This window comes from Amblyraja radiata, chromosome 7 (assembly GCF_010909765.2).
Source record: "Amblyraja radiata isolate CabotCenter1 chromosome 7, sAmbRad1.1.pri, whole genome shotgun sequence".
Classification (NCBI taxonomy): domain Eukaryota; kingdom Metazoa; phylum Chordata; class Chondrichthyes; order Rajiformes; family Rajidae; genus Amblyraja; species Amblyraja radiata.
This window is the reverse complement of record NC_045962.1, coordinates 86,042,628-86,067,790: the sequence shown is the minus strand read 5'-3', so window position 1 is coordinate 86,067,790 and position 25,163 is coordinate 86,042,628. Positions and strand designations below refer to the sequence as shown.

The following is a 25,163-nucleotide window of genomic DNA, read 5'->3' as shown; positions in this document are numbered from 1 at the left end:
ACCAGGGGCCACTGTTTAAGAATAAGGTGTAAGCCATTGAGAATGAAGATGAGGAAACACTTTTTCACACAGAGAGTTGTGAGTCTGTGGAATTCTCTGCCTCAGAGGGCAGTGGAGGCCGGTTCTCTGGATGCTTTCAAGAGAGAGCTAGAAAGGGCTCTTAAAGATAGCGGAGTCAGGGGACATGGGGAGAAGGCAGGAACGGGGTACTGATTGTGGATGATCAGCCATGATCACATTGAATGGTGGTGCTGGCTCGAAGGGCCAAATGACCTATTCCTGCACCTAATGTCTATTGAAAGATAACCATATAACAATTACAGCACGGAAACAGGCCATCTCGGCCCTACAAGTCCGTGCCGAACAATTATTTCCCCTTAGTCCCACCTTCCTGCACTCATACCATAACCCTCCATTCCCTTCTCATCCATATGCCTATCCAATTTATTTTTAAATGATACCATCGAACCTGCCTCCACCACTTCCACTGGAAGCTCATTCCACACCGCTACCACTCTCTGAGTAAAGAAGTTCCCCCTCATGTTACCCCTAAACTTCTGTCCCTTAATTCTGAAATCATGTCCTCTTGTTTGAATCTTCCCTATTCTCAAAGGGAAAAGCTTGTCCACATCAACTCTGTCTATCCCTCTCATCATTTTAAAGACCTCTATCAAGTCCCCCCTTAACCTTCTGCGCTCCAGAGAATAAAGACCTAACTTATTCAACCTTTCTCTGTAACTTAGTTGTTGAAACCCAGGCAACATTCTAGTAAATCTCCTCTGTACTCTCTCTATTTTGTTGACATCCTTCCTATAATTGGGCGACAAAAATTGTACACCATACTCCAGATTTGGTCTCACCAATGCTTTGTACAATTTTAACATTACATCCCAGCTTCTATACTCAATGCTCCGATTTATAAAGGCTAGCATACCAAAAGCTTTCTTTACCACCCTGTCTATATGAGATTCCACCTTCAAGGAACTATTCACGGTTATTCCCAGATCCCTCTGTTCAACTGTATTCTTCAATTCCCTACCATTTACCATGTACGTCCTATTTTAATTTGTCCTGCCAAGGTGTAGCACCTCACATTTATCAGCATTAAACTCCATCTGCCATCTTTCAGCCCATTCTTCCAAATGGCCTAAATCACTCTGTAGACTTTGGAAATCCTCTTCATTATCCACAACACCCCCTATCTTGGTATCATCTGCATACTTACTAATCCAATTTACCACACCTTCATCCAGATCATTGATGTACATGACATACAACAAAGGACCCAACACAGATCCCTGAGGCACCCCACTAGTCACCTGCTTCCAACCCGACAAACAGCCATCCACCATTACCCTCTGGCGTCTCCCATTCAGCCACTGTTGAATCCATCTTGCTACTCCTGCAAGATTAATGTAGATTAAACCTACATCTCTGCAGTGCCTTTCACAGCCAATATTTTTGAAAGTGTAGTCACTGTGACTGAGGGTTAAACCTTGTTCCTGAAACTGGAAGGACACAAAGTGCTGGAGTAACTCAGTGGGCTAGGCAGCATCTCTGGAGAACACAAATAGGTCTCATGTTGAAGACGTTTGAAGAACGGTCTCGACCCGAAACACCACCTAACCATGTTTTGCAGACATGCTGCCTGACCAGAGTTACTTAGGCACTTTGCGTCCTTTTTTTGTAAACAAGCATCTGTAGTTCCTTGATTCTGCAGGAAACTGGGCATAACTCTCCTGAACTTCTTGTATTGTATGGTTAGAATGTTTGCGACCACAAGGGAAGCGATAAGAGACATAATTTCATGCTTTATTTAAAAGATGATGCCTCAATTGGCGCAACAATAATAACTAGACACCGAAGGATCAACCTACCGTTAATACTTGGATTACTGAACTCACAACCTTCAGCTTTAGAGGTGTTGATGCCATAACCTGAGATACATGGAGCAGGTGATGGTAATTCAATAGTACACACTGTATACTCACAAGCAGGCTAGGACTCTGTTCCTTGGAGCGCAGGAAGGTGAGGGGTGATCTTATAGAGGTGTATTAAAAAATCATGAGGGGAATAGATCAGGTAGACGCACAGTGTCTCTTGCACAGAGTAGGTGAATTGAGAACCTGAGGACACGGGTTTAAGGTGAGGGGAGAAAGATTTAATAGGAATCTGAGGGGCAACTTTTTCACACAAAGGATGGTGGGTGTATGGAACAAGCTGCCAGTGGAGGACGTTGAGGCAGGGACTATTGCAATATTTAAGAAATATTTAGACAGATACATGGATAGGATAGGTTTAGATGGCATGTTTAAGAAAGAACTGCAGATGCTGGTAAATCGAAGGTAGACATAAAATGCTGGAGTAACTCAGCGGGTGAGGCAGCATCTATGGAGCGAAGGAATAGGCGACATTTCAGGCTGAAGAAGGGTCTCGTCCCGAAACGTCGCCAATTCCTTCTCTCCATAGATGCTGCCTCACCCGCTGAGTTATTCCAGCATTTTGTGTCTACCCCAGGTTTAGAAGGATACGGGCCAAGCACAGCTAGATGGGATTAGTGTAGATGGGATATGTTGGCCGTTGTGGGCAAGTTGAGCCGAAGGGCCTGTTTCCACTCTGTGAAACTCTATGACTCATGTAGCTAACCCTCAACTTCCTGCTGGGCATATAATCATTGTCACTTGGAATCCTCTGCCAAATGCCTAGGAGTCTATGGCATCGTGCTGGGCCTGGTAGACTCTTCGACCCAGTGCCGCTAGGACACTGGGCTTTAAAGTAAGTAAATACGAAACAGCATATTACCTTGCGCCCAAATTGGACTTTTCGGAGACATGAAAGTTGCAAGACGGCGTCGGAACGTGGCTACTCACAGCGTGTTGTTCCAGAAGAGGGCCTAAAGTACTTATGTGGAGTATTATTTCACCGGCTAGCATGCAGAACAAGCATTTCACTGCATCTCTGTACATGTGACAATAAATATACAAACTAACTCAACAGCTGGACCTACCTGAATGTAGGGCAGGAGCAGCCAAGTTTCACACTTTGGACTTTTGTCCACGATGCTGTACCCTTCCAGGGGCAGGACATTTGGATGGCTGAAAATTCGGTGCATCTCCACCTCGGTGAGAGCATTCTTCCGGTCCTCTTTGTCGTGGCAGATGATACGTTTCAAGGCGTAGAACTTGCCGTCCTGAACGCTCTCCACCAGATCCACATAGCTGAAACCCCTGGGGGCAGAAAGGGACAACAAAACTCCAAGACTTCAAAGCAACATCTTTGCCTTTAAATCTGACGCAACAGAACAGACACGTAGGGGGTGGACACCAGTAAACATGCTAGCCTTGGCAGAGATGCCCAGATCACATAAATGAATAAACAAAAGTGTGAAAATGCCTCGCTTTGAGAAGTTCCTCACGAGCCTGTCCCACTTACGCGACTTTTCCGGCAACTGCCAGCACCCGTTATTGGTCCTTACAGGTCGCCGAAAAATTTCAACATGTTGAAAATCCAGCGGCGACCAGAACAACGTACGACTCTTTGGGCGACTACTCACGACCATACGGGCTTCACCCCGCCACATGTCGCCTGTATGATCGTGAGTAGTCTCCTCAGTCGCCCAAAGAGTCGTAGCGTCTTTCTGGTCGTTGAAAACATGTTGAAAATTTTCGGCGACCTATGACGGGTGTCGGCAGTCGTGTAAGTGGACAGGCCCTTCACAGTTATGCAGAGGCCAATTCCAACTAGCAACCCCACACATCTTTGGGATGTGGGACAAAACCCATACAGTCACTAAGAGAGCGTACAAACTCCACACACAGAGACAACAACCACTGTGCCAGCTTTCACAGCCCAACGTTCCAGAGCACAAGTGTCTGATCTTCAACCCCTTTTCCCCCAAGGCTGAAACAGAAAGCTCAACATCTGTAGCAGGAGGAGTTTGGGGAATAGAGAATTGTTGGCTTCACTGTCCTTCCAAAAATTCTTATTTATAAAGTTTGTTTCTTGTCTAAATTCCCAGGTGCCAGGGCTGTGCATTCGACTTGGTCTACATGACTGACAAAGTCATAGCCAACAACCCACCCGACAGAGGAATAAGTTAAAACAAATCCTTCGCATCCTTGGAATTCTGCCAAGTTCCATTGCTAACTGGCTTAATTGCAGAGAAATGGTTAATGTCCTTTTTGTGACTAGCTATCTGCAGAAGGAAACCCTCTCCCACCTTACAGGACTCAGTATTAGGTATTTTGTTGAGGGAATGCGTGGTAAAGAGGTGTGATTGCAGAGAGGTGTGGATGTAACTGAGTTCATCACACACACAGACTCCCCACCATATATTAATGTAGATTAATGATTTGGACGAGGGGATTGAATACTTTGTGGCCAAGTATGCGGCTGATACGAGAAGAGGTGGAAGGGCTGGTAGCGTAGAGAAAGCAGGGACTCTGTAGACAGGTTGGAGAGTGGGCAGAGAAGTGGCAGATGGAATATAGTGTAGCAAAGTGTGGAGTCATGAATTTTGATAGTTGGAATAAAGGCATAGACTATTTTCTAAATTGAGAGAGAATCTAGAGATCAGAGGTGCAAAGGGACTTGAGTGCTGGTGCAGGAATCCCAAAAAGTTAATCTACAAGTTGAATCGGTAGTAAAGAAAACAAACTCAATGCTAGCATTTATGGGGATAAGATCAGCCATGATTGAATGGCAGAATAGACTTGATGGGCCAAATGGCCCAATTCTACTCCTATCACATGACCTTATGACCATTGACTTCCTCTACACCTCAGGAAAGCAGCCGAAATACTCTAAGACACTTCCCACCCCAGTCATTTCTTCCTCTCTCTGCTCCTGTCGGGCAGAAGATACAGAAGCTTGAAAGCGTGCGCCGCTAAACTCAGGGGCAGCTTCTTCCTCTGTGTAATCCAACTTATGAGCGGTCCTTCCTTAAACTAGGGTTCTGTCCGATTCACCCCATTGTTAACATTGGACATTGTCCCTGGAACTGCTGCGTTACAATGCTGAGAACTTTATTCTGCACACTGTACTACTCTACCTATTGTTACTCGAGTTTGGTTTGAATGTATTTGTATATGTATTATCTGATGTTATTGGCCAGCACACAAAACAAAGCCTTTCAATGTACCTCTGTACACGTAACAATAATAAACCTAAAGATCCTGTCACTGTTTTTATTTAAGGAGTACCACGACTTTGACCCAACCAGTGGTTAATAAATAATATTCTCTGCCTGATACTAAAGGGCCTATCCCACTTAGGCGACTTTTTCGGCGATAGCCAGAAAATAGGCTGTGACCACATGGTGGCGTGGTGACGCCTGTATTGTCGTGAGCCGTTGCCTCGAGTGTCGTGGCCTTTTTCGTGTCGCCGCTTGGTTTTGAAATCTTCTAAACCTCTTGGCGACAGTTCGCTTGATATTGCGTGACTTCTCCTGGCGTAGGTGCTGTCGCCAGGTTGACGCCATCTGACGGTGGCTGTCACCGGGTGCTGACTTCGGTGAATTCAAGTGACGGCAGCCTACGTCATGCTACGTCAACCGGCGACAGTATCGGCGTCACGAGAAGTCGCGTTGCGTCATTTGAAAAAAAAGTGCACCGCTCCGCCTGTCTTCAGTTGACGCCGTAAGGGTCGCAGCTTGTCGCAGGCTGACTTCGGTTGGCGTAGGCTGTCGTCTATATCGTCGTAGGCTGTCGTGGGTGTTGTCGTGGGTTGACATCGCGTGTCGCGAAGAATTGGGACGCCGGTTGATGTAGCTTGACGTCGACGAGGTGGCAGCCTGTCATAGACATTATCGTGGGGGGCCGGTTACTCTGCGTCACTCCACGACAGTGACTGTCGCCAGAAAAGTCGCCCAAGTGAGACAGGCCCTTAAGGCGAACACTTGTAATAGAATCTTTGTTGATTCAGTTTCATCAAATCCGGTAGTTTTAATCACTAAAATAATTTTACATTTAAAATATTCCATGGATTGTAGAGTGAAGCATAACTCCGTCAAAGCAAGAGGCAAGACAAAATAGTGATCACATACCCTTCGTCCAGATTTTGAATAAAGAAGTAACGCTTATTGTCGATGGTGATTATCCCACGAGAGCAGATGCAGATTTTTTGGCCCATGGTTGAAGGGACATCGTTTTAGCCACTAACCAAAGAAAAGAAGGAATCATTTTTAAAGTTGAGTAAAAAGTAAAACATTTGCAAATCGTCCATTTCACAACCCAACCCACCTGGCAGATTCACCAATGCCCACTAACTGCAAAGAATTGAAATTTGCTTCTCAGACAGTTATCGATTTTGGAATTTTCCACACAAGGTCAGTTTAGACTGTAGACTTTAGAGATACAGCGTGGAAACAGGCCCTTTAGCTCATTGACTCCATGCTGACCAGAGATCACCCTGATCAGAGATCACTAGCATGAGGGAAATTTTGCAATTTTACCAAAGCCAATTCACCTACAAACCTGCGCGTCTTTGGAGTGTGGGAGGAAACTAGAGCACCCGGTGAAAACCCATGTGGCCACAGGCAGAACATACAAACTCCGAACAGACTGCACCGGTAGTGGATTGAACCCGGGTCTCTGATGCTGCAAGTTTGACTTTACCGCTGCGCCACTGTGCAGCTCACGTTCATGCAGCCCAGGGATAGTGTGGGATGTGGAGTTGAGGCAGATGATCAGATGATGCTGCCTGGACTTGCAGACCGCAGTTATAGCGAGAGGCTGGGACTTTTTATTGTACACTTTCTTTGAAATGTACGTGGCTGTGGGTGACCTTATTGAGGTGTACCTGATCACGCGAGGCATGGATAAAGTGAACGCCCACAGTCTTTTTCCCTGGTTAGAAGATTCTAAACCTCGAGGGCAATGGACAATAGGTGCAGGAGTAGGCCATTCGGCCCATCGAGCCAGCCGGTACCGCCATTCAATGTGATCATGGCTAATCATCCCCAAACAGTACCCTGTTCCTGCCTTCTCCCCATATTCCCTGACCACTATTTTTAAGAGCCCTATCTAGCTCTCTCTTGAAAGTATTCAGAGAACCTGCCTCCACCGCCCTCTGAGGCAGAGAATTCCACAGACTCACCACTCTGTGAGAAAAAGTGTTTCCTCGTCTCCGTTCTAAATGGCTTACTCCTTATTCTTAAACTGTGGCCCACGGTTCTGGACTCCCCCAACATCGGGAACATGTTTCCTGCCTCTAGCGTGTCCAAACCCTTAACAATCTTATATGTCTCAGGGCATATGCTCAAGTTGAGAGGAAAGAGATTTAAGAGGGATCTTGGGCAACTTTTTCCAAATCAGAGGATAGTCGATATATGGAATGAGCTGCTAGAGGAATCTTTAGAAGTGGATACAATTATGACTTTTAAAAGACGTTTGGGCAGAAATATGACAGGAAAGATTTAGAGCGTTATAGACCAAAAGCAGACAATGGGACTTTCCCAATATGATGCGAGCCAAAGGGCCGATTTCCGTGTTGTACAGCACTATGACTCAGTCAGGCATGAACTTACTGAACAGTGGTACGAGAAAAGCTGCAAAGTGCTCAGCTGGTTAGGCAACATCGCACCACCCATGGATAGGCGGTGTTTCGGGATGGTATCCTTCTTCAGCCTGATTGTGGAGAGGGGGGGAGAAAGTTGGAAGAGAGGAGAAGCAGAGAAAGCCAGGCGAGTGATAGGTGGATAAAGATGAGTGGGTTTTAGATAGCCAGATGGTTGGACAACAGCAGTTGTTGAGAAAATAGAATGAATGCCTCAAAACAGGGAAGTCAATAGTAAAACAAGTTTTAAGTTTTTAAGAAAAGTGGCAGGCAGATAGAAAAAGGTCTTTGATGGGGTGGAGGAAATTACACAGTGGTGCTGATACAAGGTGAGAGGGTGAAAAAGCTTGTGGATAACAAAAGATGTGTGCCAGGAGCGGTGGTGGAGGCAGATTCGATAGTAGTGGAGGCAGATCCGATAGTGGAATTGAAGAGGCTTTTAGCTAGGCATATGGATATGCAGGGAATGGAAGGATATGCATCACGTGCAGGCAGATGGGATTAATTTAATCTCCTATTCAGCATCATGAGCCAATGTGCCTGTTCCTGTGTGGCACTGTTCTATTTGTGTTTCAAGTCAAGAGACAGACAATGGGGAGCGCACTGTCACGGAGTCTCTGTGGAAATACTGCCAGCAAGCAAACATGATCCAGACACACAAGAGAATGGAAGTGGCGCCAGAGTGTGGCGACTCTTTGCAGGCTTTTCCCAGAGAAGGATCTGCCATCATCTGATACAACTATTATACTCTTTAAAATCTCACCTTGTATCTCTCTCACCTTGTATCTCTTTTCTACTATAAGTATTGGCAATGCTGAAAACTATATTCGGAACTCTGTATCTTCCTCTTTGCTCTACCTATTGTACTTGACTTTGACCTGATTGTATTTATGTGTGGCATTATCGGATCCGTTTGGATAGCATGCAAAACAAAGCTTTTCTCTCTACCTCAGTACACACGACAATAAAAAACATAGAAACATAGAAAATAGGTGCATGAGGAGGCCATTCGGCCCATCGAGCCAGCACCGCCATTGATTGTGATCATGGCTGATCGTCCCCTATCAATAACCCATGCCTGCCTTCTCCCCATATGCCTCGACTCCACTAGTCCCTAGAGCTTTATCTAATTCTCTCTTAAATCCATCCAGTGACTTGGCCTCCACTGCCCTCTGTGGCAGGGAATTCCATAAATTCACAACGCACAAAACGTAAACTTAAACAAACTGTTAGTGGAACTCAGCAAGTTAGGCAGCATCTATTGGGGAAGGAGGTGGGAGATTGGGAAAAGGAGTCATTGACAATTGGGGTCAAGATTCTATATTCACAATGGAAGTGTACAGAGTAGATAGTGGAACAAGGTAAGAGTTAGGCAGATGAAATGCCCGTGAAGTGGGCCGCTGGAGACCCTGCAGCAGCCTGGGGATCGGTTGGATCAGGCGCTTCTGGAGGCCACACCGAGATTAGACTACCGCGCAGACCAGACGCAGCCTGTAGTAGCACAGGTGCAGAATAATGGAGAACACTGCCAGTATCACCAGGCCAGGCCTGCAACTCTTGCTGGAAGAAACTGGATGAGCATAACATGACATCGGAAACATGGCGATCCTTTGTGTACAGCATTGGTGCTCTACTATTCTACAAAAGCTGCATTCTTGTACAATGAATGTACTTATGCATATTAAAATTTTACCAAATTCTATGCAAAACAAAGAATGTCACTGTACTTAGGTACGTCAAAATAAAGTACCATTGAACTATCAGTCTGGAGAAGGGTCCTGACACAACCATGTTCTCCAGAGATGCTGCCTTACCTGCGGAGTTCCTCATGCACTTTGTTTTGCTTTAGATTCCAGTATCTGCACTTTTGTATCAACCATTGAAGCGGATCTTCCCCTTTCCCCAATGAACAGCCAGTGGGCATGAAGAGATATCAACACATGCACAATACATGTGGATTTAAAATAAGACCCAAAATGCTGGAGTAACTCAGCGGATCACGTAGCACATCTGGAGAACATGGATAGGTGATGTTTCGCAAGAAGGACCCTGACCATGTTATCCAGAGATGCTGCCAGACCCGCTGAGTTACTCCAGTATTTTGTGTCCTTATGGGTAAGCCAACATCTGCAGTTCCTTATTTCTACTTGTTTTTACAAGGATGTTGCAAGTACTTGAGGGCCTGAGCTATAGAAACAGGGTGAACAGGGTGAACAGGTTAGGACTCTATTCCTTGGAGTACAGGAGGATGAGATGTGATCTTATAGAGGTGTACAAAATTATGAAGGGAATAGATCGGATGGACATGTAGTCTCTTGCCGATAGTAAGGGAATCGAGAACCAGAGAACATAGGTTTGTGAGGGGAGTAAGATTTAGCAGAAACCTGAGTGTGTTGTGTTCTTTTTTTATTCGTATGGCTGTATGGTAACCCAAATTTCACTGTACCAATTGGTGCATGTGACAATAAATGTCTCTTCTCTTGAACTCTACTATCGCAATGTTTAAGTAAGGTACATGGATAGAACAGGGTTAGAGGGATATTGGCCAAATGCAGGCAAGTGGGATAAGTGCAGATGGGACACGTTGGTCAGAGGGGCAAGTTGGACCGAAGGGCCTGTTTCCACACTGTAAAACTCTATGACTATAACACTACATGGATTAAAAAAACCTTGCAGATGCAGGAAATCTGAAAAATAAGGAGGAGCCATCTTGGGGAACGGCTGCTAACCAGCAGCCGTCCGTTTAATTCACTTTTTTTTTGTAGTTTTAGTGAGTCCTGTGCTTTGCTTGTGGGAGAGTTAGACTTTTTAATGTGGGGGGTAGGGGGTAACAATATTTCTAGGTCCCTACCTGGTCGGTGAGGCAGCTTTTTCTCCGGGCTGCCCCGTCGACCCGTCCTCGTGGCCTACCAGCGGGCGTTGGAGCGCCGTTTCCTGGCGGGGACCGCCCAGCACCTCGGCCTCGGTGGCGGCACAGCGCTGGAATGCTATCGCGGAGCAGAGCGGGATCGACGCGCTGGAGCTCTGGTGAGCAGTGACCGCCGAGATCAACACCTCCAGGCTGCAGGTCTGTGGAGCGGAGCGGGCGGCGCCGACTTTAACATCGGGAGCCTGGGAGCTCCAAACCGGCGCGGCCTTGTCGGCTTCGGAAGCCGCGGTCTCCAGTTAGGAAGCGGCCGTTCCAGGTGGCCCAGCCGCTGAAAGGACTCTCCCGACGCTGGGGCAACAGCACCCGGCCAGAACGGCCAGGAACATCGGGCCTCCGTAGAGGCAATAGCGGAGGCCTCAATAGGCCTGACTTTGGGAGAACTGGGGATGGGGACTGGACATTGTGCCTTCCCCCACAGTGGTAATCATTGTGGGGGGATGATTTTTTGTGTGTAAGTGAATGTCTTGGTTTGTGTCCAAGATGGCTGTCGGAAGGGAGAGTGTACGCTGGCGCGGTTTAGCTGCCGCTGCTCTCTCTTCACATTGTGTTTTTGATTTTTTGTCTTTGGAGCGAATTCTGTCTTTAATTTGTGTATTGGTGATGTCCTTATTATTTATTTTACTCCGACTATATGTTTTTTTTACTCTTGTTAATTTCTGTAAGGTGTCCTTGAGACTTTGAAAGGAGCCCGCAAATAAAATTAATTATTATTATTATATATCATATGCACAACTTCTACGTTGGTCGACACAAAATGATGGAATAACTCAGCGGGTCAGGCAACATCTCTAGAGAAAAGGAATAGATGACGTTTCAGGTCATGATTCAAGATAGTTTATTGCCATGTGTCCCAGAGAGAACAATGAAATTCTTGCTTTGCTTCAGCACAACAGAATATAGTAGGCATACATAAACACAGAACAGATCAGTGTGACCATATACCATTGAAAAAAAAAATAATATATATATATATATATTGTGTCTATATTGTAAACCCACATCTGCAGTTCCTTCCTACACAAGACATTATTATATATATATATACATATATATATATATATATATATACATACACACACACACACACATAAATAAGCAGATCAAGTACAATGGGCTATTAATGTTAAGAGTTTTTGTTTGAGTTGAGTTTAGTTTAATAGCCTGATGGCTGTGGGGAAGTGGCTATTCCTGAACCTGAATGTTGCAGATTTCAGGCTCTTGTACCTTCAAGATCCTTCATCAGACTCCTGATCTACAGAGATGCTGCCTGTCCCGGTGAGTTACTCCAGCATTTTGTGCCTATCGTCAGTGTAAACCAGCATCTGCAGTTCGAAGGGTCTCGACCCGAAACGTCACCCATTAATTCCCTCTCCAGAGAGACGCTGCCTGTCCCGCTGAGTTACTTCAGCATTTTGTGTCTATCTTTGGTTTTAACCAGCATCTGCAGTTCCCTCCTGCACATTTCACCTGCAGTTACTGCCTGCACTGCACAGAACCTGTTGCACCATTGTAGTTAAAGCTATAGGATATTTGGTTAAAGCTGCACATCCACGTCACGTGCATGGGCTCCAGGAGCCGGCGCGTGGATGCGCATGCGCCGCGCGCGGTGCGCTCTGGGAGCTGTAGTCCGCCCGCCGCCGTTGTCGAGGCGACGGCGTTTCTCCGGGCCCTCGACCGCGGCAGGTAAACGCTCGGCTTTGTCACGTTTACATGGAGCCCCCGCCGTCTCTTTTTGTTTTTGATCGTTATCCGCTGCCCTCGGTCGTTCCCGGTTTGACGCCGCCGTCGGCGGGGAGTCACTCACTTACCTCAGCGGCTCTTTCCCGGCGACGCTCCTACTCCGACCGACGTCCGTCCGTCCGTCAACGACGACGACGATGATATTGGCGGCGGCCGCTCCACCCCCCTCGCCAACATCTCGCGAGAGTCAGGTCCCGGGAGCGCGGCCAGCGCGTGATCCAGGGACACCGCTGGCTTTGCATGTGTGGCAATCAATCAAAGATACGAGTGGAGCTCCTGTAGTATCTTTGGTGGCAATGCAAGTGTGGCAATCAAATATATTAGAGGAGCTCTTGTAGTATCTTTGGTGGCAATGCCAAGTGTGGCAATCAAAGATATTAGAGGATTTTTTGGAGGAACAGCACCTCATATTCCGCCTGGGTTGCTTGCGTCCGAATGGCATGAACATTGAATTCTCCCAATTTTGCCCAGCCGGCAAATACAACAAATAATCCTCCGCCATCTCCAACGTGACCCCACCACTCGCCACATCTTCCCATCTCCCCCCATGTCTGCCTTCCGCAAAGACCGCTCCCTCCGCAACTCCCTTGTCAATTCTTCCCTTCCCTCCCATACCACCACCTCCCCGGGCACTTTCCGTTGCAACCGCGAGAAATGCAACACCTGTCCCTTCACCTCCCCCCTCGACTCCATTCAAGGACCCAAGCAGTCGTTCCAGGTGCGACAAAGGTTCACCTGTATCTCCTCCAACCTCATCTACTGCATCCGCTGCTCTAGATGTCAGCTGATTTACATCGGGGAGACCAAGCGGAGGTTGGGCGATCGTTTCGCCGAACACCTCAGCTCAGTCCGCAATAACCTACCTGAACTCCCGGTGGCTCAGCACTTCAACTCCCCCTCCCATTCCCAATCCGACCTCTCTGTCCTGGGTCTCCTCCATTGCCAGAGTGAGCAACACCGGAAATTGGAGGAACAGCACCTCATATTCCGCCTGGGTTGCTTGCGGCCGAATGGCATGAACATTGAATTCTCCCAATTTTGCTAGCCCTTGCTGTCTCCTCCCATTCCTTAACCCTCGAGCTGTCTCCTCCCATCCCCCCGCCCTCGGGCTCCTCCTCCTCCCTTTTTCCTTCCTTCTCCCCCCCCACCCCCCAACAGCCTGAAGAAGGGTTTCGGCCCGAAACGTCGCCTATTTCCTTCGCTCCATAGATGCTGCTGCACCCGCTGAGTTTCTCCAGCATTTTTGTGTACCTTCGATCTTCCAGCATCTGCAGTTCCTTCTTGAACACAAAGATATTAGAGGAGCTCCTCTGGTATCTTTGGTGGCAATGTTAAGTGTGGCAATACAAGTGTGATGTGATGCAATGCAATTGCAATTGCAATGCGTACAATACATAGGAACTTAAACAATAGGTGCAGGAGTAGACCATTCGAGCCATTCAATCAAATCAAATCAAATCAACCTTTATTGTCATCCTGCAAAGCAACAGTTGTACAGTGCAAAATGAGAAGACGTTTCCCAGGGAATACCGGAGCATCGCACATGAAACTTAAAACATTTCACACATAATAACAGTAAAAACAATCCAGTCCCTGATGAAACAGTATAAATAGTTAAAAGCAGGTAAAACAGCAACATTAAAATACCAATCATTAAAATGTCCAGGGCAGCTGATTTGAGTGGCCAGTGCCAGAGTTATTAAAATGTCTGCAAAGCCGCAGAATCAGGTGACTGTGAGTACAGAGTGACTGTTTAGCAGCCTTACAGCCTGTGGCAGGAAGATGTTTAGCCGTCTTGTAGTCCAGGCTTTGATGCTACGGTATTTCTTGCCTGATGGCAGGAGATCCAGGTGTGTGTGGAGGGGGTGCAGTTTGTCCTTAGCTATTCTCAGAGCTTTTTTCAGACAGCGGCTCTGGAACAGTTCTTGTACCGAGGGTAGGGAGACGCCAATGATCCTCTCTGCTCCCCTCACTACCCTCTGCAGAGCCTTCCTGTCTGAGCAGTGTGATCATGGCTGATCATCCATGATCATCAGTACCCCGCTCCTGCCTTCTCCCCATATCCCTTACCCATAAGTGCTCTATCTAATGCATTCCAGTGAATAGGCCTCCACTGCCTTCTGTGGCACAGAATTTCACAAATTCACAATTCTCTGGGTGAAAAAGTTTTTCCTCATCTCAGTTCTAAATGGCCTACTGTTTATTCTTAAATTGGTTCTGGACGCCCCCAATATCGGGAACATGTTTTTTGCATCTAGCGTGTCCATTCCCTTAATAATTTTACATCTTTCCATACCAGGGCATCGGAGATGTCCTCATTCTTTAGGGAACGTGGAGTTCCCCTCTTCTGTTATAGATGAGGCTCTCACCGGGGTCTCCTCTATATCCCGCAGCTCCGCTCTTACTCCCCATCCCCCGATTCGTAACAAGGACAGAGTCCCTCTTGTCCTCACCTTCCACCCCATCAGCCATTATATACAACATATAATTCAACATATAATTCGGCACCTCCAACGGGATCCCACCACTGTCCACATCTTCCCATCTCCTCCTTTCTGCTTTCCGCAGACCGCTCTCTCCGTAACTCCCTGTCAATTCATCATTTCCCACCCAAACACCCTCTCCCAGTACTTTCCTCTGCAACCGCAGGAAATGCTACACTTGTTGCTTTACCTCCCCCCTCGACTCCATCCAAGGACCCAATCAGTCTTTCCATGTGAGGAAGAGGTTCATATGCAGCTCCTCCAACCTCATCTACTGTTCCAGGTGCCAACTTCTCTACATCGGCGAGACCATGCGCAGGCTTGGCGATCGCTTTGCCCAACACCTCCGCTCAGTTCGTAATAACCAACCTGATCTCCCGGTTGCTCAGCACTTCAACTCCCCCTCCCATTCCGAATCTGACCTTTCTGTCCTGGGCCTCCTTCATGGCCAGAGTGAGGCTCAGCGCAAATTGGTGGAACAGCACCTGATATTTGCCTTAGGAAGTTTACACCCCAGCGTTATGAACATTGACCTCTAATTTTAGATAGCCCTTGCTTTCTCCCTCCTGCTTCCCAGTTCTCCCACAAAGCCTACTGTCTCCGCCTCTTCCTTTCTTTCCCCCCCTCCCCTCCGACATCAGTCTCAAGAAGGGTCTCGACCCGAAACGTTGCCTGTTCCTTCTCTCCATAGATGCTGCCTCACCTGCTGAGTTTCTCCAGCATTTTTTGTCTACCTTCTATGTTTCTATAAGATCGCCTCTCATCTGCCTAAATTCCATTGAATACAAGCCCTGTCGTTCCATTCTTTCATCATATGAGTCCCGCCATCCCGGGAATTAAATTCAAGTGAGTTTATTGTCATGTGTCCCTGATAGGACAATGAAATTCTTGCTTTGCTTAGCACACAGAACGTATAAGGCATATACTACAAAACAGATCAGTGTGTCCATATACCACAATATAAATATATACACACATAAACAAATAAACTGATAAAGTGCAAATAGCAGAATTAACCTTGTGAACCAACACTGCACTCCCTCAAAAGCAAGAATGTCCTTCCTCAAATTAGGTTTCCTCAATATAACACAATGCAAATGCATGCAATGCAACACTCTGGCAATGCATACACTATGGTAATGTTAGTCTGTATTTCAGTAAGGCATTTGACACGGTTCTGCATGGTAGGCTGCTCTGGAAGGTTAGATCGCATGGGATCCAAGCAGAGATAACTGAATGGATAGCAAATTGGCTCCTTGGAAGGACGAAGAGGGTGATGGTAGAAGGTTGCTTCTCGGACTGGAGGCTCGTGACTAGTGGTGTGCTTCAGGGTTCAGTGCTGTTCCTTCCTACATGTGATAGTGTTGAAACGCCCTTTGCCCCAACTTGCCAACATGTCCCAGCTACACTAATCCCATCTGCCTGTACAGGGCTCAAAATTAGCAGTTGTCCGGTTGCCAATGACAACCCACAGTCCCGCGGGGCAACCTAAAAGCCATGCCATTTTGCCAGGCTTGGCAAGCACCCGGGACACCTCTCGCTTAATTCTGAGCGGGCCCTCTCTATCTTTCTCTCTCTCTGTCAGCAGCAATGTATGTTTAGTTGTCATGTGCCTAGACGAAAAAACTAAATTGGTACATCACACTGGGATTTGAATGTTTGTAACTGAAGATGTTTGAATTTGGCAAAACACCAAAGCTCCACAGGGTGGCACTGCTGGTAGAGCTACTACCTCACAGCTCCAGAGCCCGATTCAACCCTGACCACAGGTGCTGTCCCTGTGGAGTTTGCACGTTCTCCCTGTGACTGAGTTTCCTCCGGGTGCACTGGTTTTCACTCACATCCCAGACATGCAGATCAGGAGGTCAGTTAGCTTCTCTAAATTGTCCCTAGCGTGTAGAGAGTGGATAAGATAGAACTAAGTCCTGAACACGGGGTCACAGTTTAAGGATAAAGGGGAAGTCTTTTAGGACCGAGATGAGAAAAACATTTTTCACAGAGAGTAGTGAATCTGTGAATTCTCTGCCACAGAAGGTAGTTGAGGCCAGTTCATTGGCTATATTTAAGAGGGAGTTAGATGTGGCCCTTGTGGCTCGAGGGATCAGGGGGTATGGAGAGAAGGCAGGGACAGGATACTGAGTTGGATGATCAGCCATGATCATATTGAATGACGGTGTAGGCTCGAAGGGCCGAATGGCCTACTCCTGCACCTATTTTCTATTTCTAACTAGTGTGAACAATGGTGAGGGAAGAACTGCAGGTGCTGGTTTAATTCAAAGATAGACACAAAATGCTGGAGTAACTCAGCGGGACAGGCAGCATCACTGGAGAAAAGGAATAGATGTGATGTCTCAGGTCACGACCCTTCTCCAGACTTGTCACCTCTTCCTTTTCTCCAGCGATGCTGCCTGGCCCGCGAGGTCACTCTAGCATTTTGTGTCCATCTTTGGTATAAACCAGCATCTGCAGTTCCTTCCTACATCTTTTGGTCTGTTTCTATGCTGCATCTCCAAACCAAAATAAAAATTGAAAAAGTAAAGCTAATCCCCATTAAGAACTCATGGTCTGTTTTTTTCAATGTCTTCAACCTTTCAAGGCAACAGTCTAAAGTGGAGTATCTCACTGGTAAACTGAAACAAATTCCTATAATTACTCTCTACATTGATTTGTCCATTCATATCTCGAATCTATGGTTAAACAACAGAAATTGATATTTTCACTTTTCAACTTGAGTCGCGGTGGTAAATATTGAACTGAATGTTGAGAAAATTGCTTGAACAGCAATCTGAAAAGCCCCAGCAGCTAAATCTGGACTATCTCACAATAGCACCATTTCAAAGCTGTTTAAAACCTGGTGCTCAATTGGAATTTCTAACCAGATTGCAGCTTGGTTGAAACCCAGGCAGGAATGAGGAGCTTACCCAAAACGTCACCTATCCATGTTCTCCAGAGATGCTGCCTGTCCCGCTGAGTTACTCCAGCACTCTGTGTCCTTTCACTTGAATAACTACATCTAAAAATTAGTTTTTATTAATTTGAATTCACACATTCAACTCACAAATATTTCAATAATTTTATTTTTCCACAAAATAAAACAAACAAAGTTTTGTCCCCAGAGCTTGGTCAGATTTGCAATTCCATTGCCGCTCTTGGTAGATGATATAAATTGGGAGTTACAGCTCTTGAAGTTGTGCCAATGGCATGAATGATTTTACAAGCCCAGCTTGGTCCTCCTCCAGTGTCTCCTCTTGGAGTTGTATCTGTGAGAGCAAGAATCAGCAGTAAGTCCATGTATTTTAGACCTTTCCACATTCCTTTACAAGCAGATATATGGAATTAAACGTTTGTAGGTACAAGTAGGAGCGCAGAAGGTTAATGGGGGACTTGATAGAGGTCTTTAAAATTATGAGAGGGATAGACAGAGTTGACGTGGATAAGCTTTTCCATTGAGAGTAGGGAAGATTCAAACAAGAGGACATGATTTGAGAATTAAGGGACAAAAGTTTAGGGGCAACATGAGGGGGAACTTCTTTACTCAGAGAATGGTAGCTGTGTGGAATGAGCTTCCAGTGGAAGTGGTGGAGGCAGGTTCGATTTTATCATTTAAAAATAAATTGGATAGGTATATGGACGGGAAAGGAATGGAGGGTTATGGTCTGAGTACAGGTAGATGGGACTAGGTGAGAGTAAGTGTTCGGCACGGACTAGCAGGGCCGAGATGGCCTGTTTCCGTGCTGTAATTGTTATATGGTTATACGCGCAAGATGGAAGATCCCGACAAGCAGATGGAGACAAAAGAATGGACAAGTAATTTTTGTAGCTTGTCGGCAAAAACAAAAATCTTCACTGTACCTAGCTAGGTACAAGTGACAATAAAGTATCATCACCATCATATAAACATTCGCAGGCTCAAGTGATTCAGCAACTGGTATGTGTGGCTGTTAAAAGTCTTCTCTCACCACACAAGGCAGTAAGATACAAGTACAACATTCAGACAGCAGTTGATCTCAGCAGGATTAATGACAGCACCACATGGAAGGAGGCGCTGCAATTGCAGACCTGCTTTACAGGACAGTGAAGTTAGATCCATTTAGGCCAACAGACTTACTTGCAGACCAATTATTGTACTTTCCAAACAAAAATTTAAAAAAGACAAACATATCATTAGGTTCCACAACCCCTCATATAACCATATAACAATTACAGCACGGAAACAGGCCATCACGGGCCTGCTAGTCCGTGCCGAACACTTACTCTCACCTAGGGTCTGAAGGGTCTCGACCTGAAACATCACCCATTCCGTCTCTCCAGAGATGCTGCCTGTCCTGCTGAGTTACTCCAGCATTTTGTGTCTATCTTTGATTTAAGCCACCAACTTCAGTTCTTCCCTGCACTAAAATGGTGATGTTGGAAGATAGATATTTATTGGGCAGTCTTCTGGAGCAATCCCTAGCCCTTCAGTTTAGTTTAGTTTAGTTTAGAGATTAGTTTAGTTTATTGGACACAGCTTGGAAACAGGCCCTTCAGCCCACCGAGTCCACACCAACCAGCGATCACTGAAAAACTGTAGAGCCTCGCTTTTCCACTCGTTAAGACTTCCATCTGTTAAATTTCAGTTGTCCCTTTTATCAACTGTAATTTATGCTACAATATAGTTTTGTCATCCACGTTCATTGTGGTCTTCATCACCAACACAAAAATCACATCTAAATCCCCATACAACTTCATCATCTGTGCCAATGTGTTATATTCAATGTCGTATAATCTGAAATTGTCCGGTACTCTCGTACATGGTAGTGTATCAAATCCCTTGGGAAATCACATACTCTACAAGTGTTGCTTTCCTTTAACTCACGGTTAGATCTTCAAAGGACACTAATAAATTTATCTGAACACAATTTCCCACTGCTGTCAACACGCGGAGTCAACATGGCTTCAAGTGATCAAATCCACATGACCCGGTCATGGAGCAGCTGATATTTGGCTATGTGTAGGAAGGAACTGCAGATGCTGGCTTACACCAAAGATAGACATAAAATGCTGGAGTAACTCAGCAGGACAGGCAGCATCTCTGGATAGAAGGAATGGCCAACGTTTTGGGCCAAGGCCGGCATTTTGTGTCTATCTTCAGTGTAATCCAACATCTGCAGCTCCTTCCTACACATGTGATCTACCTCAAAGACAGATGCAAATATTTAGGGTAGACACAAAATGCTGGTGTAACTCAGCAGGTGAGGCAGCATTCATGTAGAGAAGGAATTGGCGAAGTTTCGTGTCGAGACCCGAAAGCTGAGGGTTTGCGGATCTATTCCATCCCAGTGAGAACCGTTATTTCTTATCATAACCTAACCTAACCATTTTCTCAGACCCGGTTCCATCCCGACTACTGGTGCAGTCTGTATGGAGTTTGCACATTTTCCCTGTGACCACGTGGATTTACTCCGGTTTCCACACTCAAAAGACGTACAGGTTTGTAGGTTAATTGACTTTAGTAAAATTGTAAATTTTCCCTAGTGTGTAGGTAGGTCTAGTGTATGGGGTGATCGCTGGTCGGCGCGGACTCGGTGGGCTGATGTGCTCGTTTTCCACACTGTATCACCAAAGTCTTTACGAAAGCAAACTATGCCTCCGTAATGACAAATCACTACCCTGAATTATCATGTTATCTTGTCTCCAACTTTATAAATGCCCTGCTACCAAACTACAGAGGTCTAGCCTCTGCCAGAATAAAAAAAAACTTTTATCAGCCCTGACTTCAACTTCAGAACAAGAAATTCCTGCTCTGTCAACAAATAAAATCATGGACGATCCTTTGCCTCAGTATCACTTTCCCACACTATACTCGCATGCCATAATGATCAGATTTTGTATATTTTTAATGCTCACTGTCCTCAGCGCACCGTGACTGAGCCTCCACGTTCATCTTAGTTACAGAATTCAAGGATTCAACAAACCTGGATGAAGAAAGCCCTTATTTATGTGATGGACGCAAAATGCTGGAGTAACTCAGCGGGACAGGCAGCATCTCTGGGGAGAAGGAATGGGTGACGTTTCGGGTCGAGACCCTTCTTCAGACTGGTTAAGGACACGAGAAATGAGAGATACAGACGGTGATGTGGAGAGATAAAGACCAATGAATGTAAGATATGAAAAAAAATAACGACGATAAAAGGAAACAGGCCGTTTGTAGGGTGAAAATGAGAAGCTAGTGCGACTTGGGTGGGGGAGGGATAGAGAGAGGGAATGCCGGGGCTACGTGAAGTGAGATAAATCAATATCCGTACCACTGGGCTGTAAGCTGCCCAAGCGAAATATGAGATGCTGTTCCTCCAATTTGCTTTTAGACTCACTCTGATAATGAAGGAGACCGAGGACAGAAAGGTCTGTGTAGGAATGGGAACGAGAATTAAAGTGTCCAGCAACCGGGAGATCAGGTTGGTTCACGCTTGGTTTCTCGGTCCTCCAAAATATTCCAAACGGAATTTAAACTGGAGGTGGTGGAGGGTGTTCCGCAAAACGATCGCCCAGTCTGCGTTTGGTCTCGCCGATGTATAAGAGCCCACATCTTGAGCAATGAATACAGTAGATGAGATTGGAGGTGGTGCAAGTGAATCTCTGCCTAAACTGAAAGGACTGTCGGGGTCCCTGGACAGAGTCGAGGGAGGAGGTATAGCGACAGGTGTTGCATCTTCTGCGGTTGCAGGGGAAGGTATCTGGGGAGGGGGTGGTTTGGGTGGGAAGGGATGAGTTAACCAGGGAGTTGCGGAGGGAGAGGTCTCTGGAAGGAGGTGGAGATGGGAAAATGCGGATAGTGGCGGGATACCGTTGGAGGTGGCGGAAATATCGGAGGATTATGTGTTGTATGCGACGGCTGATGGGGTGCAAGGTAAGGACTAGGGGGACTGTCTCTGTTGCGACCAGGGACAGGGGGAGCAGGAGTTGCGGGGTACTGAGACACGAGTGAGGGCCTCATCTATGATGGGGGAGAGGAGAGATTCCCACAGCTCAGGGGAAGCTTCATCAGTGTAGCTACACTGCATCCATTCACGTAATCTGTCTATATTCCCTTCCAGAGCCTCTCTGCATCCCTCTCACAGTCCAGGTTAGCACTCGGGAAATTAGGAAAGGAATCGCATACAATATAAGCAGTTATAGAATGATAACTGCTGGAGCCCAATGCCAATGGCAGGGGTTATGGGGAGAAGGCAGGAGAATGGGTTGAGAGGGAAAGATAGATTAGCCATGATTGAATGGCGTAGTAGGCTCGATGGGCCAAATGGCCTTATTCTGCTCCTATAACCTATGAAGCTCAGCAGCACCATACAAATTCCAGAGTCCACATTTAATGAACCTAGAGTTACTCCAGTATTTTGTGTCTATCTGTAGGTCATTGTATGGTTGCTGCAAGTCTAACCTCCTTTACAGGCTAAGAACACACATTGCATTTGCCCGCATGTTTACTGGCCAGTTTGGTTTCTTGCCCTTGGACAACCCGATTTCTAAATGCTGGAACATTCTGTGGCCTTCTTCCAATGAAACAAACCCTGACTTTATTTATTATAAAGCTGCCCAATCTCCAGAAGAAGTGTCTCGATCCAAAACGTCACCTATTCCTTTTCTCGAGATTCTGTCTGACCTGCTATGCATTTTGTGTCCATCTTCGGTTCAAACCAGCATCTGCAGTCTGAAGAAGGGTTTCGGCCCGAAACATTGCCTATTTCCTTCGCTCCATAGATGCTGCCGCACCCGCTGAGTTTCTCCCGCACTTTTGTCTACCTTCCTACCCAATCTCTTTTCTATAAGATTTATTATGCATTCAACCCCATTCGAGCTAATCAAGCTCATCTGCGCCAGGAACTCTCTTTGGTCCTAAAACAAAAAGCTTGCGTTTAATTAGTGCCCTATTTGCCACGCACCTCCTGACTCAGAACAGCTTAATCCCCTCTGTTATCAGGCTTCTGAATTCCTTATTTGCCCTGATCCCTCCTGTCAGACAGGACCAGGGAGAAGAGCAGTACATAACTGGAGCGTTATAAAACTCTAGTTAGGCCCCATTTGAAGCTGTGGGGAGTCACTGCGTCAAAAAGGCAGCCAGCATCTTCAGAGACCCACAATCTGATTTCACTCCTGCCACCAGGAAGATGGGATAGGATCCTGAAAACTGTAACATCCAGGTTCAAGAGAGGTTTCCTCGCTACAACTATCAGGCTATTAAACACTACAACCTCCAAATAAGCTTCCAACTATGCAGACTTGGGAGCATTGTTTTTTGTCTTTGCACTATTAGCGTCTGCTTATTTTGTTATATATATATACTTATACATATTATGTTTTATATATAAATATATATATATATATATATATATACACACACACACATACATACATATTTTGTTATATATATACACATACATACACACAAACCAAAGATAGACACAAAATGCTGGAGTAACTCAGCGGGACAGGCATCATCTCTGGGGACAACCCTGGAGAGAGGGAATGGATGACGTTTCGACCGCCTGTCCCGCTGAGTTACTCCAGTATTTTGTCTTACCTTCGAGTTAAACCAGAATCTGCAGTTCTTTCCTACGCATCATGTATGAAAAACCAAGCTTGCCATTGTACCTCGGTACACGTGACAATAATAAAACCTAAACTTGGAGCCCTCCCTCACCTGATCTTGTTGCCAGTTTTCATGCGGATCCACTGCGGGATCGGCCGGTTCTGCTTCATCTTCTTGGCGAGGAAGCGCTTGATCCGGAAGGTTTTGTGGGACGGCTGTCAAGATATAGATAGAGAGAGAGAGAGTTAGAAAGGCAGTTAGATTAATTCTTGATCAGTGGTAGACAAAAGTGCTGGAGAAACTCAGCGGGTGCAGCAGCATCTATGGAGCGAAGGGAATAGGCAACGTTCGGCCCAAAACGTTGCCCATTTCCTTCACTCCATAGATGCTGCTGCACCCGCTGAGTTTCTCCAGCACTTTTGTCTACCTTCGATTTTCCAGCATCTGCAGTTCCTTCTTAAACACTACAATTTAATGTTACTGGATGTATGGTTAGGGATAAAAAACAAAAGGCTTGCATTTGGATAAAACTTATGACACCGCAGATGCTTATGGAAAATCAAAAATAAACAAGCACTTTTCTCCAGCACTTTTGTCCACCTTCGATTTTTCCAGCATCTGCAGTTTCCTTCTTAAATTCTTGATCAGTTATGGGGAGAAGGCAGGAGAATGGGGTTAGTAGGGAGAGAGATAGATCAACTATGATGGGCCGAATGGCCTAATTTCTGCTCCTGTCACTTGTGAACTTTTGGGTTTCGGCCCGAAACGTTGCCTATTTCCTTCGCTCCATAGGTGCTGCTGCTGCACCCGCTGAGTTTCTCCAGCACTTTTGTCCACCTTCGATTTTCCAGCATCTGCAGTTCCCTTCTTAAATTGTTCATCAGTTATGGGCAGGAGAATGGGGTTAGTAGGGGAGAGATAGATCAACTATGATGGGACGAATGGCCTAATTTCTGCTCCTGTCACTTGTGAACTTATGAAGAATCAAGTTGGCCGGTCAGGGGGAGGGGGTGAGGGGTAGGGGGGGAGGGGTGAAGGGTAGGGGGGGAGGGAAGAGAAGCCGCCTCCATCCCAATCCCCCCCGTCCCCGCTATTACAACCGTCGCCATCGCCCTAACCATCGGGACTTCTCCTTCAATATGGCCCCGCAGAATTAGATCGGGCTCCCCCCCGCTCGGTCACGGTGGTTTGGCGTCGGATGGAGGCGGTTTGGGGGGCGGATGGCGACGGATTACACTCACCATGGCCAAACGCTGCGGCTCCCACAATGGCGGATCAGAGAGAGGGAGAGGGAGGGGGAGGGGCTTCAGAGGTCTCCGCGCCGGGCCTCAACGTAGGTCCCTACACAGATGCCACTTGAATCAAACAAAATAAACAAAACTTCATCTTTTAACCATCACATCAGCTCTGCTGGCATATGTTTTAGGGGATACACCAGTGTATAAATTAATGTTCTTGAAAAAGAATTGTATAAAAGTCAATTGATTAGTATGGGTGCCAGCCAGGGGTTAAAGGGAGAATGGGGTTGAGAGCAGGGGAGAGATAAGACTATGCCTTCCATCACAGTGAGGAGGAGATTCGCAGTGATGGATGCTTGTGTAAATTATGTTGTGTCTTGGTTCTTTTTCTTGTTTGTATGACTGCAGAAACCCAATTTCGTTTGAACCTTGAGATTCAAATGACAACAAATAAATTGTATGGTACACAAAAAAGCTGGAGAAACTCAGCGGGTGCAGCAGCATCTATGGAGCGAAGGAAATAGGCGACGTTTTGGGCCGAAACCCTTCTTCAGATAAATTGTATTGTATCATTGTAGAAGGTAGACAAAAATGCTGGAGGAACTCAGCAGGTGCGGCTGAAGGAGGGTCTCGGCCCGTCTATTTCTTCTCTCCAT

General features: G+C 46.2%; 2 protein-coding genes across 3 annotated transcripts in view; both read right to left on the bottom strand.

The window, feature by feature from the left end:
• stk16 (serine/threonine kinase 16) overlaps positions 1–12,395 on the bottom strand; it is a 34,538-nt gene extending 22,143 nt beyond the window's left edge. Inside the window, exons 1-3 of one of the 2 annotated variants that reach the window (XR_004412672.1) lie at positions 12,292–12,395; positions 6,044–6,154; positions 3,008–3,227 (exon numbers count right to left, since the gene is read on the bottom strand). Coding sequence is in view for 1 of the 2 variants with exons in the window: in XM_033024898.1 (XP_032880789.1) it covers positions 3,008–3,227; positions 6,044–6,129 (306 nt within the window). In the remaining variant the exon portion in view is untranslated. Of the gene's footprint in view, positions 1–3,007; positions 3,228–6,043; positions 6,155–9,368; positions 9,470–12,291 lie in introns of those variants that run through there. The other variant, XM_033024898.1, reaches the window with a different exon arrangement.
• A 5,370-nt stretch (positions 12,396–17,765) lies between these two features.
• On the bottom strand, positions 17,766–24,625 carry rpl39 (ribosomal protein L39). Its single transcript, XM_033024897.1, has 3 exons — positions 24,511–24,625; positions 23,381–23,484; positions 17,766–17,966 (listed from the first exon to the last, which is right to left on the bottom strand). Exons 1-3 carry the CDS (start codon positions 24,511–24,513, stop codon positions 17,918–17,920), a joined length of 156 nt encoding a protein of 51 aa, XP_032880788.1. The 5' UTR covers positions 24,514–24,625; the 3' UTR covers positions 17,766–17,917.
• Positions 24,626–25,163: the final 538 nt, after the last annotated feature.